The sequence below is a fragment of the Nelumbo nucifera genome, chromosome 1, assembly GCF_055504915.1.
Source record: "Nelumbo nucifera cultivar China Antique chromosome 1, China Antique-T2T, whole genome shotgun sequence".
Lineage (NCBI taxonomy): Eukaryota > Viridiplantae > Streptophyta > Magnoliopsida > Proteales > Nelumbonaceae > Nelumbo > Nelumbo nucifera.
The window spans coordinates 26,436,227-26,457,175 of NC_142649.1; the positions used below are offsets into that span (position 1 = coordinate 26,436,227).

The 20,949-nt window shown below is 36.6% G+C and overlaps 2 protein-coding genes across 5 annotated transcripts in view; both read right to left on the reverse strand.

Annotated features, from left to right (window-relative positions):
- Window positions 1-20,949, reverse strand: part of LOC104609641 (P-loop containing nucleoside triphosphate hydrolases superfamily protein) — a 66,464-nt gene that overhangs the window by 33,871 nt on the left and 11,644 nt on the right. For 3 of the 4 annotated variants that reach the window (XM_088896261.1, XM_088896262.1, XM_019199820.2), the window contains 4 exons: window positions 17,041-17,107; window positions 16,809-16,904; window positions 4,094-4,293; window positions 76-252 (listed from right to left, as the gene is read on the reverse strand). In XM_088896261.1, coding sequence (XP_088752387.1) covers window positions 76-252; window positions 4,094-4,293; window positions 16,809-16,904; window positions 17,041-17,107 — 540 coding nt within the window. Of the gene's footprint in view, window positions 1-75; window positions 253-4,093; window positions 4,294-16,808; window positions 16,905-17,040; window positions 17,142-20,949 lie in introns of all 4 variants that reach the window. The other variant, XM_019199821.2, reaches the window with a different exon arrangement.
- Window positions 7,997-16,802, reverse strand: LOC148803024 (uncharacterized). Its single transcript, XM_088896263.1, has 2 exons — window positions 13,229-16,802; window positions 7,997-12,902 (listed from the first exon to the last, which is right to left on the reverse strand). The coding sequence occupies exons 1-2, from the start codon at window positions 13,827-13,829 to the stop codon at window positions 12,865-12,867; spliced, it is 639 nt and encodes a 212-aa protein (XP_088752389.1). The 5' UTR covers window positions 13,830-16,802; the 3' UTR covers window positions 7,997-12,864.

A 20,949-nucleotide genomic window follows, 5' to 3' on the forward strand; every position in this document is an offset into this window, starting at 1 on the left:
TACATAAGGTTATAGGTCATAGTAATCAGATTATAATAATATCATTATATATAGGTAACACAAAAAATGCTGTACCTGAAGCATGTCAAACACATGAATAGGACCACAAGTAATGCTTTCATCATTTTGCAGAATGCAACACCCCTTACTCTCCACAACTGATGTATCCACATTTTCCTGAAATTTTTTACCTGCTTTCCATGATGAGAAAAATGGATGTATTTGCTTTCCAGAAAATAACCGTGCATTTTCCTGAGAAAAGAGTAACAAAAGATGGAATAAATAAGTAAATAAATAAAAACAAATAAATATGTGGTGACAAGACCAATTATCAAAATATATATATATATATATATATATTTGGTGACAAGACAAAAGTTAACAAAAGGATAGTAAAAATATTCCCCTGCAAAATAAAGTAAATATATAATAGAACATGACCAATAAATACCAATATGTCGAGGATGGTTACACCTCCATAAAATGGAAAAAAAAAAAGAAAAACTCACTATGGTCATTTAAAAGGGAAAAGGAAGTGGATAATCAACTTCTATTTCTTTTTTGATAGGTAATGATCATATTTTTATTATTATTCATGAGAAAGGAGGAAGAACCCCCAAAGTCTTTCAAGACTAAGGCCAAGAAAATAACAGGTATTCAATCTTCCAATAACTGATTCAAATGGGAAATCCTTCCAATCAAAACTCTGACAGCTTTTTTCCTTTCAAAGGCACCAACATACTGAAAATGAAAATAGGTTCCACAAGATCCTTCCATGAGAACAAAATCCCCTAAGAGATCATCTAGGCACCAACATTTGAAGATCTTTGGGAATGACCAACATCCAATTGAAGAGGCTTCTAAAGATCTTCCACATATTATAAGAGAATTTTCAATGCAGCATCAGGTATGGGTTCAATTCCTTTGAGGATTCAATGACCCGCATAGGACTCAATTACTATCAAGTATCAAGAACTTGGATGCTAAAATAAGGTGGTACCAAGATTTTGTAATGATTAGCTATCCAGAAAGGATACTTTGAATGGCACATTTGCTTCTTGTATCCACTTCCAAGAGAAAGCAATTTCCCACCAGGCCAATGAGAGAGCAATGGACTAACCTAGAAGAGGCCCTACAAGTTCGAAATCCTAGCATCCTCCATGCTGGCCCTTAAACAATTATATGGAAAGTGACACGGGAACCTGAATCAGACACACGGGGAGATGGCACAGAAAGAAGAAAAGACAGTGATTCCAGCACTTTTATAGAAAAGTATAAATTGTTAAAATAGTTTGTACGACTGTATCTTATGAATTCTAACAATATATACCTACAGAAAAATGTCTGAAAGTTTATATTTGTTACTTAATAACATTTTATATGAAAAATTGCATTAATTGTGTGCATTAACCATTCATTTATGTCAAATAAGCAAGGAAAGGAAAATGTGAGATGGAAGTATCCCTATAGAAGCCATGAAAAGTTGGGAATTGTCTGACATGAACACTCCATCCGTCTAGGAGAGTCAATGCAGCACTCCTTAAAGGTGTTTGGTTAAGTCAAGCAATCCCAGACATTATATATCACATGATTAAAAAGTACAAAGGCATACATGCTCCAAGTTAAAAAGTCCCAGGGCTACACAACTCACAAATCTCATAAGCAAACTATACAGGGAAAAAGGAAAGAAAGAGAAAAGAGTAAGAACAAACCTAAATATGGTAATGATTGCAGGTCAATCTACTTGTGGAACTCTTGGCTCGAAATTCAAAACAAATCAAGTGATGATAAATGTAAACAATGAAGATGAGAGAGTTTGGGACCCAATTCTAGGGTTCTTTCCACTCAAAAGTCAAAAATTGACTCTTATTGGAGGCAAGAATATGTGCTTTCAATAGCATTTAATTACATCACTTAAGACATTGTCCAAGCACACTTTTTTTTTCTCATGTGGATCAAATGTGGATAAGACTTTTACACAAATCATATAATTTCAAGGGGAAGTGATACAGAAAACCACCTGTGCTTTATGCAACACTAAATGGGTGCTGTTGTCTCACCTACTTCAACATTGTGATGCTCAAAGAATTAGTCACATTTTGTTAAACATTTTAGATTAAAATGGATTACTCCTTGTAAAATCCTCTTTTATTGATGCTTAGCCAATAAAATATATAGTAATAAGGGCCATGCCTTAGGATTCATCTCTGCCAATCAAAGTGGAACAATTGGTCTTCTTATGATCAATATTGATTAGGTTCCAGGGTTTGATTTTCAACTACTTCTACAACAACTGGAATCACCTTATTTTTGAAGTTTCAAATTGTGCATAGTTGTATATGGTGCAAATGAAATCATTTTGAACAGACCATTTGATCTTTCTGTAATCTGTACAGTGTTTTGGCCCTTTTGATACTTTTTACCATCAATATGACCATAATCTATCCTTAGCTATCAAAGTGGTAATACTAAGTTGGAAAGTTGAATACATCTGGTATTGATCAAACAGTAGGTTGAATGCATCTGGTCCCTTCATCAAAATCTTCAATCACCTTGTTTTTTCAATGAACATAGCTTTGCAATCAAGGCCATCCGTATCGGTCCGATATGGATGTATCGGTCCGATACGCCACCGTAGCGGCATGTATCATATAGTATCAACCGATACATGCCAGAAGTGTATCGACCAGCGTCTCACAAAAAAAAAACGGGGGGAGCGTGACTCGAACCCAAGTGAATGTCGACTACCCAAGCGTGCATGTACATTAACCACAAAGCCATTTGTTATTTCATGTTAATACATGTACTAAAATAACTTTTATTAAACTTATTGTTTACATGAAAATAAAAAACAACATACATTTATTTTCAAAGACTTCAACTATAAATTAAAAAGAACAATATTCAAAATTAGTATTTTATAAACCAATGGAATAAATAATTTATAAAATCCACATATATATATCAAAAATGAATATTAATTTCAAAAATTTATACAAATAAAATATTCATAATAGAAAAATTATTTTAATACTTAAATTTTATAAATTTGCATATGGTATATATATATATATATATATATATATATGTATCTTAAATTTTTATAAATTATTAATTTATATTTTAATTTGCATTAAAGAACAACGTATTTATTATTTACAAAAATAAAAGTATTGTTTACAAAGTATTTGAAAATCTAATATAAATTGAATCTATCAAATTCCTTAATCTACATTTTATATAAAAAATAATTTTTAACTTCAAAATTTTATAAAAATAAAATATTAATAATGGAATAATTATTTTAGTAATTAAAATTTATGAATTTTCATATGATATGCATTTTCAAAATTTTAATAAATTTGATATATTTTAAGTTAACATCATATATTTTTACAAATTATTAATTGATATTTTAATTTACATTTTATAATAACATATTTATTGTTTACAAAAATATAAATATTATTTATCAAACATTTAAGAATTTTGGTTGAATTTTTTGTTAATGTTAAAAAATAAAAATAGAAAAAAAATGATATAATAATTCAAATATAATAGTTGCATATGCTTTATGCCTTACACTTTAATAGATAATAAAATAATATTGACTTTGCCATGTATTAATTTGTAAAAATCTATATAACATTTGTATCCATGTGTTTCCCAAGTGTATTTGTATCTGTATCCGTATCCAAATTGTTCGATACCGATACTTTAATCCTTGGGAGAACATTGAGCTTATATTATTAGAGAATTTTTTAAGATCAGAGGGAGAAAATTAGGGATACCATATTCTACATGGAGAAGAAACAACATTGAAGGAGGATCACAAATAAGGTAGAAAATATTCAAGATTTTTCTGCCATGAACCATGCAATAATGGACAACTCCAAAAGTAGCATGCAAAATTATCCTCTGAGGCAGAAATAAAGTATAAAGTTTTCAAAGCGAAAGGTGAGAAGAATGCATTAGAATGACTAGTACAAATGCGGAATGAGTAAAGTAAGAAACATGGAATGTAATTGCATCTAACAAAATGCAGAGTGCTGCTGGTTTCTCAAAATTGTATATGGTGTCGAAGGCAACCAACCTCGGCTGTTATTTTTGCCTCCAATCGCAGATCAATTACTGGTTGTGGTGTATGTGGACTCTGTATATCTCTATCCTCTGCACCATCAGACTTGTGATTTATTGGTAGCTGTCCCCTCGAGTGACCAGGTGATAGGCCTTCACAGGGTATGCTATTCCTCTGCTGCTGCTGCTTCTTCAACTGCCTAGGGCTTCTCTTACCTTTTAAAAAGATATAGAGATCAAAATTCAAATATCATTTTTCTCTCAAGAAATAAGAGGAAATGAATCCAGTATAAAAGTAGAAGGAACCAGAAGAAAAAAGAGACAATTCAATGATTTTGGTATGCACAATATAGAAAAGAAGTTCAGGTTTCATAATATTCTGTATGGCAGGTTATACTAATCATCATTCATCAAGCAAGGTGCCAACCAGCTGGTTGGTAAGGTCTCCGGCTGTGTAGCCCTTCAGAAGATATCAAAAAAAAATCATCATTCATCAAGTACAATAAATTATTCCAATTAGGTTTTCTGCACATCCATGTGTTTGGTTCTCATTTCTGAGATTTTAGGGCTAGGTATCATTTAAGACATCTTAAATTTAAGTTCTAGCTAAAGAGCTCAAATTTCAGGTTCATTCTCCATAAATTGGCAAACTTATTTTGACCATAGCTAACCAGTAAGAGTGATCATGGGCTGAGCTTAGGGGTAATCATTTCTAGCCCTGCCCAGAAATTTCTGAGCCAGCCTGGGCCAAGTACTTTAGGTCCAGTCAGCAACATGTATTATATATAGCATATATTTACACATATATGTGTGTGTTATTTTATAATATATTTTATTATATATAAATGTTATACATATGATATATATGTTATATAATATAAGATAATATATAATATTTAATACATAAAGGCATAGGCCCAAAGCCAAAGTTCAGGTCTTACCCGAACTGAACTTCAGGCCTACATGGGCCGGGGCTGGACAAAGATTATGGGCCTAAACCTTAAATGTATATATATATATATATATATATATATATATATATAGTCGGGTAGTGAGATGCACAGGTGTTGTTGACAAAATTGTCGCAAGAGCCTTATGACAATATCAAATGGAGCGACAGGATTCTCTGCAAGCAAAAACTCTGCACACATTGTAAAAGGATGGGAATCCAGCCACACATTGGGAACACCTCCCAATGAGTTTAACATACACGTACAGAAGATGTTCCCAACGTGCGGCTAGATGTTATGTGAGCAGAGTTTTTGCTTGTAGGAGATTCAGACTCTCAATCAGGCCAAGTGGTACCAAGTCCAACCCAAACTATTATTGGGATGAATGCCATTAGATAAATTTGTGTTAACTTTTATTATTTATCTTAATTTTTACAATTTCTATTACATTTTATTAGTTTTATTACTATTGAATGTGATGCATAGGCTTTGTTAAGTGACATTTAGACAGGAGTCTTAGGACATTCACAATTGGCCCAAGCTGAACCTTATCCATTTTAGCATTATTCTAGGGTTATGTATTGTCTAATAAATTTTAATAAAAACAAAAATCTAGAAGGTATTAAGGAAGGGGAGAGTTTTTTATTATGTTAATTTTAAAAACTATTTTTATTTTAATTAAATTATGTTTTGATTAGTTTGTACCAATTTTAACTAATAAAATATAGTTTTCTAAGTCTATTGACGATTTTTTATTGTTTTTATTAATGATTTAAAATTTATTTTTTATAATTTTTTATAAAATTAATTTTACTAATTGTAGAGTAAGTTTTTTTTTATGAATGATAATAAATTTATTAATTCAGAAGCGGATTTAGAGTGTGTTCATACAACATCCCAGGGAGAGGCGCGAGCTGTAGCCCCTCCTTGAATCTTACAAGTAGGAAAGATAAGCAAGAATCACAATTGAGCCCAAAACAATTATTCCCTATTTACCCCTTGCTTAGCTAACACATCTGACAAAGTATTTGCTAATATCCCCACCCACTGTACAGTGACCAACATATTCCTTGTCAACCAACTAAATTTCTTCATTTCATTCTTGTAACGCCACATAGCCTCTTCAGGATTTTTCAACCAACCCACCACCACTTTGGAATCCCCCTCGATTGTTAGGTGTTGTACCCCCAACTGGTTTGCAAATTGCACCCCTTGTACAGTAGTTAAAAGTTCTGCCATGATGGAGTCCCCAATTCCCAAGGGACCTGAGTAGAGCAACAAAATCTCTCCCTTCTCATTTCTCAAAGCACCCCCCATTCCGGATAATCCTAGATTACCCATGCTACTTTCATCAAAGTTCAACTTCAGTGAGCCTTCAGATGGAGGAGACCAGCTTGTAATTGATTTGTCCTTTAGAGATGAACACATCGCTACTGCTGACCAATTTCTCCAAAGGTCATTAAAGGAGAATTGATGAAAAATTTCCAAGGTCTTCAGCCAAGGTATTGCCCTATTTAACACATAGTCTTTCAATTCCTGACTGATCCTTTCCTTTTCTTGAAAAATTCTAATATTCCTTTCTTCCCAAAGAGTCCAAATCAAGGCAGCATGAGCACATCTCCACATAATTCTCCCTATTGTTGTAAGCCAATAAAAGGTAGAATGGTTGAAGAGCATGTGATCTTCTGCTGGTAGACTCCAACTAATTGTAGAGTAAGTTAATAAAACCAAGTTAGTTAATTTATTTTAATTAATAAGTTACTTAATAAGTTAATCATGTACAGTAAGTTGTTGATTTTTAATTTTCCGTTATATTTATTTTTCTATGACTTTCCAATTTTTAATATTTTCTCAATAAATATTGCTTTTCATATGTTAAAAAAATTCTATTATTTTTAGTGAAATTTTATCTTATTTTATCAATTAATTAAAAAAATTAAGTTTCTAATTTTTTATTTTCTGAATTTTTTTGTCTATTAACAAAATTGTTAATAATTTCTCTATTATCTTCTCTTTTTTTTCTGATTCTTCTGTTATTTTCTAATTAACAAAATTATTCTTTTAGTGAAATTTTCCCTTATTTGCTCTTCTCAAAATTGCATAATCGGGTCAAACCAATCAAGCCAGATTGGTCTAGTTCAGTATGAACCGGTAATTGAAGCTAGTCGGTGGACAGTTAATAGGGCCGAATTGAGCAAACCAAATTGGTCTAGTTCGATATTGGTAATTGAAGCTAGCAGGTTGGATGGGTTTTGGGCATTCAAATAACCCGACCCATGAACCTCATCTTCTTGATGCATAGCGATTTTTAGGCCCTTGATCCATTTCTTATTCTGCTTTCTTCCTCTCTTGGAAAACTAACAAAGCTAGGGAAACAACCTAATCGATTTTATCTACCACTCAATGCTTCAAAAATTAAGTTCATTGTAATGAAGTTATAAGTCAAAGGAGACGATTCATGTTCAAGAAAATACTTTAGAAAATTAGCAATGGAATTTTCACATAATTTATATAAAATTTTTTAGCGAATTTTTAACAAAAAATTCTGAAAAAATAATAAAAAAATATTTTATTGAAAATTTAATTCATAGTGAAATTATATGTAAATCAGTCCTCAAATATTAGGTGTAAATTTGAAGATTAGAGGGAAAAAAGGAAGAAGAGAAGTAAGAGCAGCAGTACAAGAGAAAAAGATGGCGAAAAGAGAAGGAAGAAGAAGAAGATTCGAAATTATCTTCCCTTTCTCCTCTAATCCTTTTTATTAAGAATTAATGTTAGAGTAATGACAAGTTTGCCCTTAAGTAGGCGGCCAGCTAGGCGGTAACATAAAGAGATTAAACAAAAGGAAATTGTTAACAGGCCCATTAAGAGAGGCCCATTAACCAACAAAAAAAGAAAATATATTACAAGAGAAAATACTAGGACCCATTCGGCCCAGTCTCTTTACACTCCCCCTCAAGCTGAGCATAGATGTCAATCATGCCCAGCTTCCTTATATAGTGTGTCATTTTCCCTCTTGGAATTCCCTTGGTCAAGATATCAGCCAATTGTTCGTCTGATGTGATGAATGGCAAACAAACTTCTCATAAGGAAACTCTTTCTCTTACAAAATGTCTATCAACCTCAATGTGATTAGTTCTGTCATGCTGAACAGGATTATGTGCAATGTTGATAGCTGCTTGGTTGTCACAGTAGAACATCATTGGCTTCTCATAATCAACCCCCAATTCTTCTAAAAGGGATCGTAGCCACAGTAATTCTGATACACCATGTCCCATTGCCCTGTATTCTGCTTCAGCTAAGGATCTAGCAACTACAGACTGTTTCTTACTCCTCCATGACACAATGTTCCCAGCGACTAGAGCACAATAACATGAGGCGGATCTCCTATCATCAATACATCCTGCCCAATCAGCATCAGTAAAAGCTTCCTACTTCATGTGTCCATGTTTGGAAAATAGAATACCTTTCCCTGGATTACCTTTCAATTAACACAGAACCCTTTCTGCAACAGCTAAATGAGTATCTCTAGGAGAATGCATAAATTGACCAATAACACTTACTGCATAGGAAATATCTGGCCAAGTCATGCAAAGATAATAACAACTTACCAAGCAGTCTCTGAAACACCCCCTTATCAGATAAAAGCTCACCATTTGTAGCAGAAAGCTTATGATTGGGACCAATAGGAGTGGAGATTGGTTTAGCTCCAAGTTTACCAGTCTCAGCAAGGAGGTCAAGGACATATTTACGCTGAGAAATGAAGATACCATCCTTAGACCTAGCAACTTCAATGCCCAAAAAATACCCAAAATCTCCCAAATCCTTGATCTCAAATTCAGAGTTGAGAAATCTTTTTAGTTTACTTACCCCTTGAGTGTCATTACCCGTGACCACAATATCATCAACATAAACTATCAAGAAAGTCACCAGAGAGCCATTTCTCTTCAAGAACAGGGTATGATCAGATTGAGTTTGTGTGTAGGCAAAGGAGACAAGAGCAGCCCTGAACCTCTCAAACCAAGCCCGAAGAGACTGTTTAAAACCATAAATAGATTTCTGCAGTTTACACACCTTGCCTTACATTCCCTTCCCATACACCCCTGGAGGCAAAGACATATAGACCTCTTCATGTAGGTCTCCATTCAAAAAGCATTTTTAACATCAAACTGGTGTAGGGGCCAATCAAAAGTAGCGGCTAGAGATAACAAAACCCTGACTGAGGTCATCTTAGCTACAGGAGCAAATGTCTCAAGATAGTCAATACCATTCATTTGAGTGTAGCCCTTAGCAACCAGCCTAGCCTTAAACCTCTCAATAGATTCATCAGAGAGATATTTAATGATAAACATGTTAGACAGTTTTGTATGCCCTTAGCTTCAATCTGATTTGATGTACTTTTGATATTTAGTGTAAATAAATAAAGTGCATGTTTGATTCATGTTGTTTGGTATAATTATGTGTAAGACCCTAAAACTGGACACTTATTGAGAGTCGTGTTAGTTTTAAATGTTCACAGCCATTGGATAAGTCTAGGGAGATTTATCCTGCCAAGGCTGATACTGGTGTGCCACCAAGTGTTGGGATGGCCTGTCTCGGCCACCAGGGTAAGACCCAAGGCACATGCAGTATGAGATTACTCGAATCCTTGAACCGGACCAGATTTCCAGTATTGCCCTAGACCTTGGAGACAAATGGGCAAAACTGGAAAGTTACACCTGACCCCTAGACTCGATTATAATACTTCACTAAGTGCCAGATCGGACTGTCTTTGATATGCCAATCAGTGAGATCCTTAGAGGGGGTCAAAACCTGGGCATGTTGGGGCAGTCTGAGAATTCATCTGAGTGGGTGATCATAGTGACAGGATCAGCCCCTCTGTCGGACAAAGGTAATGATCGGAAATGCACTCTCTCTGATGGAAACCAAACTGCCGGCAGTTGATTTCAATCGTTGGAATTTTGTTTTGCAAAATTTATATATGATATATATATACATACGGTTTCAAAATGTTTGCAAATGGTTTAATTCCCAGGATCCATGTGAGTAGAGAGTGCAGCACTGTTCCTTACAGCCGAGGGAGAGGTCTTCTCTTGTCGGGCAGTGCTTGATCATTATGGACTGAGAGGTTAAGTGTAAGGCCATTTAGGATAGTACCTGATGGGCTAATCTTGCACCTGCCCACAGTCCCTGGGTTTTTATAAGATGGCTTGGCCCAGAGACCACTTAATGTAAGTGTTGGGCCCATAGGGTCCATATGATGGGCTCAAGGGGTTCACTGGGCTTCTCAGTGAATTCGTCTAGGCCTTGTAATAAAGGTTGGATCGAACCCATGTGGTTGGTGTGTAGATCAATGCTTGAGTCCCACGCCATACAAAGAAGCTCAACTGGGCAACAGATTGGAGACTAGTTAAGCACTGAACACTTAATGGGCCAAAAGCCCATTTCGAATTAGGCTTATATGATCACCCATTTATGGGGCGGATCTGAGATTAAAGTTAGCAAAAGGATTGGGCCATTAACCTTATCCACTCTGAGAGACCAAATTCAAATCAGATTTGAATTTGGTAACCTCCTAATAAGATCAGGAGTAAGCTAACTTAATCTGAAGATAGGATTAAGATCATCCCCTATCCAAATACTGATTTGGATTGGGATAACTCCTCCTTGGGAGGTTTCTTAATCAAGAAGAAAAGAGGAGAAACCCTAAGAGAACAAGATCAGAATTTGAACATAGGGTTTGTGTGCAAGAAATCATCCTGCGAATTGAGATTGGATCTCATACACACTCCAAAGAGAAGAGAAGCAATTTCAGCCATCTTCGTCTCAAGAGTTCTCCAGCCGCCGCCATTTTTCTGACAAGATTCGATCTTTGAAGGAAAGAAATCAAGAAATCAGTTTTTGATATTAGTTTTGCATAAAGAACTGAAAAGGTTTGGGGCTCAGAGTTTCCAGAGGATTCTTGCGAAGGATCCAGTGTGTAGGACGCAGTCTGCTGGTTCCGTTCCACATACAACTGTGTCATCTTCAGCAGGAGCGGATCTTGGTGTCCTCTTTGGGCGTGAACACCAAATTTGGGAGATATTTCTTTGGATCAGGTATAATTCCTCCCTTGTCTTTGGTTCAGATCTGGTTCGATTATGGTTCAATTAGGATCCTTGAATATTGTATTCTAAATTTAGGGAATACGATTCCCAGTTGGAAGAAGGTAGGAAAATTTTTGAAATTCGCCCACCCATTCCACAATCTTTATGGCGTCCATACGATGGATCCTACCATTCTTTCAAAACACCCATTTACAACCCACCGTTTCCTTCCCTTCAAGCAAGTCAACAATATCCCAGGTATGGTTCTTATGCAAAGCATCCAATTCAGCCATCATAGCATCCCTCCATTCAGGTTTAATAAGGCTTCCGGTACGAACCTAGGTATCACATGGGAAGAAACAAAAGCAAGAAAAGAGTAGTAGGAAGGAGAGAGAAGGTTGTAAGACAGGTGTTTGGAGATAAATTGGGTTGTACACTTCCGCTTGCCCTTGCGGAGAGCAATAGGAAGGTCAAGGTCTGGGAAAAATGTAGATGGGTCAGAAGAAAGCTGATCTGTTACCTCAGTAATGATGGAAGGGGCAAGAGGCTCTTCTGTAGGAGTGGAAACAACCTGCCCATGTCTAAATCTATGCCTTTGATACCACCTTTGGAGAGCAGGATGAGGAGGAATTATAGGAGAATGAGGTGGAGGAGGAGAAGGAATAGGAATATCAGAGGTAGGTCCAGTGGGAGAAGTAGACACCTCATGATAGGACTCAAGAGGAATGGGAAGAGGAACAGTTGGAGACATAGCAAAGGGCTCTTTAGATTTCTCCCCCTTAGGAGAAATGCTAAAGAAAGGAGTCAACTCAGCAAATGTGACATCCCGAGATACAAAACGGGTGCCACTAACTGGATCAAAACAGCAATATCCCTTCTGTGTGGAAGCATATCCCAGAAAAACATATTTACGAGCTAGGTTCAAACTTGTGCCTTTGATGACTGTGAATATACACATAGCAAGTGCACCCAAAAACACAGGGAGGAAGAGAAAAAAATCCTCATCCGGGAAGAGAAGGCTAAAGGGGGTTTTGAAGTTAAGAACCCAGGAGGGCATACGGTTGATCAAAAAAGTAGCAGTAAGAACAGCATCTCCCCAAAATTTTATAGGAACATGGGATGCAAACAAGAGGGATCTGGCAACTTCAACCACATGTTTATTCTTCCGTTCCGCCACCCCGTTCTGTTGTAGAGTGTAGGAACAAGAACTTTGATAAATAACCCCAAAAGTTTCAGGATAGGCGGAGAGGGTTTTCTCAAAATACTCCTTAGCATTATCAGAACGGAATATTTTGATCCGAGTGTTAAACTGGGTGAGGATGAGTTCATGAAATTTTTGCACAATAGCCGGTACTCATCCCTGCATTTCATGAGATAAATCCAAGTGTAACGAGAGTAGTCATCAATAAAAAGGATAAAGTAACTGTAACCCCCCATAGTGGGCAAATGATATGGCCCCCACACGCCATAGTGAACAATATGAAAAGGAGAAAGAGATCTTTTATTGCTTATTGAATAAGAATGTCTACAATGCTTTGCCAATTCACATGACTCACAATGAAGACTCGATAAAGACACTCCCTTAAACATATCTGAAAACAAATGACTCAAAGCAGAAAATGACAAATGACCAAACCGAAAGTGACATAACAAGACTTTGTTAACAGACTCTAACAAAACCGACTCTAAGGCAACTCCATGAGGTGGTCCAAAAGCTCAATCCGGTGTCCAGCAAGTATATTCCGTTCGCCTCATGGCCACTCCCAATCATCCTCTGAGATTGTAGGTCCTGAAAAACACAATGAGTGGGAAAAAAGGTTATGCTACAATTCATGGATTTAGTTAAGCTGCTAACAGATAAAAGGTTTGTGTTAATTTTAGGGACATGAAGGACAGAGGATAAATAAAGGGTGTCAGAGGTCTTTATATCTCCTTTACCAGAGATGAGAGAAAGAGACCCATCAGCAAGGGATATTTTCTCTTTGCCAGAGAGACAGTGATATGAGAAGAAGAGATTAGACAGGCTGGTCATATGGTCTGATGCACCAGAATCAATAATCCAAGGGATTTTATGATTATTTGAAACTGAAGCATGATTTGTAAAAGCACAAATACCTGAGTGAGCAAATGCTGATGAAGATGATGTGTTGTTGTTGGAAGAGTGAGATGAAGAAACAGTAGCTTCCAAGTGATTTAGTAGCCTCCCATACTTTTCAAAATCCGCCTTCATTGCTGCCAACTGCTCAATGGTTGATTTTTCTTCACTCTCCTTATTTCCTCCTTCAGGTACTGTAGCAACATTAGCTGTCTTAGGCTTTCCTACCTGACTACCCTTCTTAGAGTTGTTGTTATTCTTAAACCTATCAGGAAGAAGCTCAGGATGAAGCTTCCAGCAAGTGTCCTTTGTATGCCTCGGTTTCTTGCAATATTCACATATCTGCTCCTTTTTCTCAGTAGGACCCTTTGACTTTATTCCAGCATGTGCAAAGTGTTCTGTAAGTGGACCCTGCAACTGAACCTGCCGCCTACTCTCCTCACTACTTATCATAGCGTATGCCTGGGAAAGAGTAACCTCATCTCTGGCCAGGATATTTTGCCTAATGATGTCAAACTCAGGGTTGAGTCCAGTGAGATTCAAACACCCTATTTCTCTCCACCAACTTCCTATACATTTCAGCATCATTCTTACTCTCCCATAAAACTGTCTCCATAACATCAATTTCTTGCCATAGAGATTTCAGTATAGAGATAATGCTAACTTATATGAGGTTGCATAGAATTGACCAACCATCCTATGACAGTATAGTTCTCTTGCATCCATCTCTCAAATTCAGGGTTTGACTCTTCGGGTTTCACTTTACTACTTGTGAGATACCCGAGTTTTCCTCTACTATAGACATAAATTCTTATAGACTGTGCCCAAGCAAGATAATTTGTCCCATCTAGCTTGATTGTGGTCACACCAGTCAAAACGGAATCTACCAAGCCAAGGCCGGAAACCGGCACTTTCTTGAACTCACTTCCGTATGGCTCCATTAATCAAACGAAAATCAAAGAACCAGAAATTTTGTCTATATAAACTTACTTGAAGTCAAACCAGAACCCAGATGCTTGAAAACTAGGGTTTTACTCCGTCCAGTTGTTGGGGAGGAAGAGAGAAGATGTAGCCGCTCCTACCAGAACTTCCCAATCTCTTCCAAACCTGAACCGCCCTCCTTTAGGAGTCAAAAGACACCTCCCAAGCTCAGAGTGCCACACCCAAAGCTTCACCTTTACCTGTACCTTCGAAAATCTCTAATTGGCTAGGTTTTTGGGCAACAACAGAACAGCACCACTTCTTGGCAATATCCAGCCAGATTTAAACTCTCTAAACCCTCTACCAACTAGGCCAAAGATCCTCTAAACTATAGAGAACCTATCTCTCCATACACTCTCTTAATCTAAGGGTGTATGGGAAAAGAGGAAGAAGAAAAAAATGAAGAAATACACCTACTCTGATACCAAGATGTAAATCAGTCCTCAAATATTAAGTGTAAATTTGAAGATTAAAGGGAAAAAAGGAAGAAGAGAAGTAAGAGCAGCAGTACAAGAGAAGAAGATGGCGAAAAAAGAAGAAGAAGAAGATTCAAAATTATCTTCCCTTTCTCCTCTAATCCTTTTTATTAAGAATTAATGTTAGAGTAATGACAAGTATGCCCTTAAGTGGGCGGCCAGCTAGGCAGTAACATAAAGAGATTAAACAAAAGGAAATAACAAGCCCATTAGCCAACAAGAAAAGAAAAGATATTACAAGAGAAGATACTAGAACCCATTCGGTCCAGTCTCTTTACAAAATTAATGTTTTAACAAAAACATGTTAATTAATAGTGTTTCTGATATTTATTTTCAAGAGATATTTGTACTAAAAACTTATATAACAGATTTGACAAACCAAACCAAATCAATCAAGATCTTTTTGAATCGATAACTAAATAAACTAGGGTAATCTTCTGGAGTTACGTAATGATCCAATCCATTAGAGTCATCTTAACCCATCTTGTCACTGTGTTCACCAAGCGAACATTGTAGTGTTTCAACTTCAATACAAATAGTGAATGTGTGGGCCCCACAATGTCCCAGGTAGATATATATATTATAATAATATTAAAATATTATTTATAATTGTAATAAGATTTTTAATTAATTATTAAATTTTATTACTTTATTTTTTTCTTATTTTGAATATTTGTTACTCATCTTATTTCAATATTTAAGTTTTAACTTAAACATTAATATTTTAATACATTGGTGAAACTTAAATGCATGGATAAGGAAGGTGGAGAGCAATAGAAATAGAAATAGATAGATAGAAAGAAAGGGGGAAGGGAAAGAGATGTTAGAATTAGATGGTTTATTGTTCATGTGATATAGATTAGAAGGTGTTTTGGGTAGGGGAGATAGCTTTTTTTTAATAGATGATGGGGGAGATAAGGAGGGGAGATGGTTTAGGTGATTGGGAACGAGATGGCAACATAAGAGAGCTAGGAAGGGTATAATTTGGAGAGAGAGTCAATGAAGGAGAAGGTTCAGTTGGGGAATGGGAGAAAGGAGAGGCCTGCTGACATGGCCTATTTTGTTATATATATATATATATATGCCATATCCATTGTTAAATTATTGGCGCAGTGGCGCTTAAATCAATTTTAACTACTTCTACCCATATCCTTTTTTTCCTACCCCTAGCCCTTCTAGCCCCATAAATTCACAACAAATAACTTCTTACAGGTGTTGTTGATGATCTTCTGCACACATGACCGAACCATCTTAGTCTATGTTCACTCATTTTATCACCTATAGGAGTTACTCCTAGGTGATACAATATATAATATAGACATTTTTATATGTATATAAATATATATGATCAATAATATATTAGCAGATTCAGGGCCAGGCCTAGAGTATGGGGCCCAGGGTGGGGCTAAACACAAAATCTAGGCCAAGAATTATCAAAAAAAATATCTAGGTCCAAGCCTAGAAATTTGTAGGGTAGGCAGGGCTGGGCTAGAAATAACAGAAATGAACACCCCTAGAAATCAGATGAAATTATGCCAAGAAAAGGGTAGAAGTTTAAAAGCACTTCCCATGCACAAAGAAAGATCTAGTGTGTATGTTGGCACTCCTATAGGAATGGTTTTAAAGATCTCTAAATTTGTCACAAAAAAAAAAAAATTATTGCAACTTGTAAAAGAAAAATGAATATGATTCTAAACCACTCTCCATATCCTCCCATGATCCTCTTTTTTCTTTTCCTTCTTTCACCAGGAAAGTTAAGCTAGATTGATGTGCTACGGGACCTTTAAGAAGAGCCATCACCTCAATTTAATTGGCTTCCATGATGCCTATTAGGCTGGAGAAATATTGGCTCTTCCATCAAAGTTTTCTCCAAAAATGCCACCTTAATTTTGTCAAGCAGGAATAAGCAAGGAACAATCATTAAACTTAAGCCCAGGGAACCCCTCGGATTCATGGGTACTTATTTGGGAACCCCAAGATGATGGAGCTTTTAGGGGAATAGAACTGGAGGAAGTCTCACAAGTTGTCATTGGATGGATGCAGAAGTTCTGATGACCCCTGGTGTCTAACATAGGAAAGAACCATGCTCCTAAATGCCATATTTTTTAAATAAATCAATATGCATAGGGAGCAATTGACTCACTCAAATTGCCTCCTTCTAGAAAATCATTTTCGTCTTGCTCTTTTTGTTGTCTCTGCTTAAGTCTCCTCTCTGAAGCTTTCAGGAAGAAATCAGATCCTACACAAAAAAAGAAAAGAAGAAAATGCATGTGTTGTTAATCTAAATCTTAACCATTCAGTGCTACCATGTCCACAACCTCAAAACCAATTCAACCCCTGGAAAAAGATGTACTCTAAACATGATGTCCACATACCGGAAGTATGAAGGGATTGTCTATTTCCTGTCCTCTGGCTCAAAGATTCTTTGCCCGTAACAGGAGCCTGTGAATCAAGTTTGAGAGAGATCAACGCATAGCTGCAGGTAGACATCTATGATTCAGATAAATGATCAACATACACACAAAAGGAACCACGGATTGAAATACTTTTTAAGTACAGTCTTTCACATGCTTGGGAGTCGAACCAAATGAAACAAAACAAATGTAGATGCATACAAAGTTGCAACCATTGCAAGAGAGTTACTACAATACCTTTTTTCTTTCATAAAGACACCTTAAATTAGAGGAAATAGGAACAAGATGAGGACAAGCTTTACACTAAAGAGTGTTTTTAGTGTAAAAATGGTAAAAAAACAGGGAAAATATCAGAACTTGTGGGGAAATAGCATCATTGTTGAAAATTTTAAGTTTCCAACATCTTGGGTTTATATATTAACAAATTAAGGATATTACAACCAAGTCAAACTCAACCTGAATTGGACAGAGTCTTAGCTGATTTTTTATCCTCCTAATTAACCATGACTCTTGACCAGGTTGGCAATATTTTTTTTAATCAATTCAGCAACTCACCCAAGTTGACACCTGGTTTTCCAATAGGGTACTAACTAATAAATAATAGATGAGCCAAACTCTGTAGTCTTAAGACTTAATTCATAACATATGTATGATATGCAGTAATATAAACTATAGGTACTAAAAGGGCAACTTCAAACCTAAAGAATAAAAAGGGCCATTTTTTACCCTAGACTTTGATAAAAGGGCCATTTGTAGGCAAAAACAAACGACGTTGACAGATCCATTAGACAACATTATGTGGCACTCCTAAAGTTTGAAAAAGGCCACTTTCGACCCTAAAGTTTGAAAAAGGCCACTTTCGACCCTAAAGTTTGAAAAGGGCCTTACTTCAGGGTCTAATTAAATGACCCTAAAGTATTTAATTTACTTTTTTTTATAAATGAAGAATTTATTAGAGAAAGAAAATAGAAGCAACTTTTACAGGAGACACTTGGAGAGACATGAGATGCAACCTCTCCAACCCTACAAACACTTAAAAAAGATTACAACTGAGCACAACACAAATGTTCCCTCGCTGCCCCTTGCTTTGCTAAATAGTCAACCATAGCATTAGCAGATCTCCCTACCCATTGTATTCTAACATACAAGTTTCTTGTCAAGCATTTGAATCTTTTAAGTTCATTTCTGAAGCACCAAGCTACAGTCTTTGAATTCTGTAACCACCCCACGAACACCTTAGAATTACCTTCTATTAGTAACTGCTTCACTCCTATCTGTACAGAAAACTGTACCCCTTGTAGTGCAGCTAAAAGTTCTGCCCTCAGGGAGTCCCCCTCACCTAAAGGACCTGAAAAAAAAAGAGCCACAGAACCACTTCCATTCTGTGATAGAACAAGAATCGGAAGAAATTGATGTCCCTTTCAACTGCGAAAATAGTACATATATATACAGCCTTGTAGATACTAAAATAGGAAGAAAATCAACTACCTCCTCCAAGAATAATTCCTATAATCAAGCTATTCCTAATTGGGCTAATACTCCATAATTACAGCCTATAATTACAACCTATAATCTCGTAACACTCCCCCTCAAGATGGAGCATAGATGTCAATCATGCCCAGCTTGTTACAAATATAAGAAACCCGAGCTCCATTAAGAGCTTTTGTAAAGATATCTCCTAACTGCTCTCCAGTCTTCACATAAGCTGTAGAGATCAAGTTTTGTTGAATTTTCTCACGAACAAAATGACAGTCTATCTCAATATGTTTAGTTCGTTCATGAAAAACTGGATTCGAAGCAAATATGAATCGCAGCTTGATTATCGCACCATAGCTTCGCTGGAACTGAGACTTTAAAACTGACCTCAGTTAAGAGTTGAGAAACCCACATAACTTCACACGAAGCTTGTGCCATTGCTCTATACTCAGATTCTGCACTAGATCGCAACACCACATTTTGCTTCTTATTCTTCCACGAAACCAGATTACCACCAACAAAAACATAATAGCCAGTAGTGGACCTTCAATCAATCTTGGAACTCGCCCAGTCCGCATCAGAAAAACACTCAATATTACTGTGACCATGATTCCGATACAGTATCCCTCATCCAGGAGCTCCTTTCAAGTAACACAAGATTTGTTCTAAGGCTGCCCAATGATGCACTGTAGGAGAGGACATAAATTGACTTACAATACTAACTGAGTAAGCAATGTCAGGACGAGTCACTGTGAGATAGTTCAACTTTCCAACTAATCTTCTATATCGTTCAGGAACATCAAAAGCATCTCCATCCTTTGTGAATTGCTGGTTAAGAAGCATTGGAGTACTGCATGGTTTGACTCCCAATTTCTCAGTTTCTGTTAACAGGTCCAACACATACTTCCTCTGAGACAGAAAAATGCCTCTTTTATTCCTTGCCACCTCAATCCCCAAAAAGTACTTTAGGTGCCCCAAATCTTTAGTATTGAACTAGCTCTGCAAAAAGGATTTCAAGGATGAGATTCCTTGTGTGTCACTCCCTGTGATAACAATATCATCTACATATACAATAAGTAGAATGATGCCAAATGTGGACTGCTTATAGAAAACAGTATAGTCAGATCTGCTCTTCCTCATCCCAAACCACTCTACTGCCTGACTGAATTTTCCAAACCAAGCTCGAGGACTCTGTTTTAGTCCATACAGCGATTTTCAAAGACGATAAACTTTCCCAGACTCCCCCTAAGCAACAAACCCAGGTGGTTGCTCCATATAAACCTCCTCCTGAAGATCTCCATGCAAGAAAGCATTTCTAATATCAAGCTGGTAAAGTGGCCAATCATATGTAGCTGCCAGAGAAATAAATAATCGAATTGAAGTCAATTTTGCCACAGGGGAGAAAGTATCAGAATAATCCACTCCATATGGCGAGCCTTTTGGCGAGCCACTGATCCATCAGAATTAAATTTGACTACAAAGGCCCACTTGCATCCAAACGCTTTCTTACCAGTAGGTAAATCGACCAGATCCCAAGTACTATTCTCAGTCAAGGCATTCATTTCCTCAAGCATGGCATCACGCCACCCAGGATGGGATAAGGCCTGGTGAATAGATTTGGGAATCCCTACAGAATCAAGAGAGACAACAAACGAACAAGAAGTAGAGGACAAACGATCATAGGTAACATAAGAGGAAATTGGATAAGTACACTGACGTTTACCTTTCCAAAGAGCAATAGGTAGATCAATGTCACTGAGCATTGGATCTGATGACGAAGAAGAGACCGGTGCCGGACTTGTCACAGGAGGATTAGGTCGTCGAGAATAGACTTGAGTAATAGGTGGTTTTGGTTGAGAAGGTGGTGGTGGTAGTATTGAAACAACATTAGAGTCTAGAATGGTGACATGATACACTAGTAGATCATCATCCTCTTGTGGACACACAGGTGTAGATGGAGTGGTAAAGAAAGGAAGATGTTCATTGAATGTAACATCAGCTGACACAAGATACCTGTTCAAGAGAGGAGAAAAACACCTATACCCTTTTTGGAGACGAGAGTATCCCAAGAAGACATATTTTAATGACTTGGGGTCCAATTTGGAAACTTGTGGACGAACATCACGAACAAAACAAGAACATCCAAAGATACGAGGTTCAACAGGAAACACAGATTTATTAGAAGACAAAATCTTATAAGGAATCTAATCATTTAAAACAATGGAGGGCATGCGATTAATCAAAAAACACACTGTAGAAACAGCATCAGCCCAAAACTGTTTAGGAACATGTGTTTGAAATAAAAGAGCCCTGACAGTTTCAAGAAGATGTCTATTTTTCCTCTCAGCCACTCCATTTTGAGATGGAGTATCAACACAAGATGATTGATGGAGT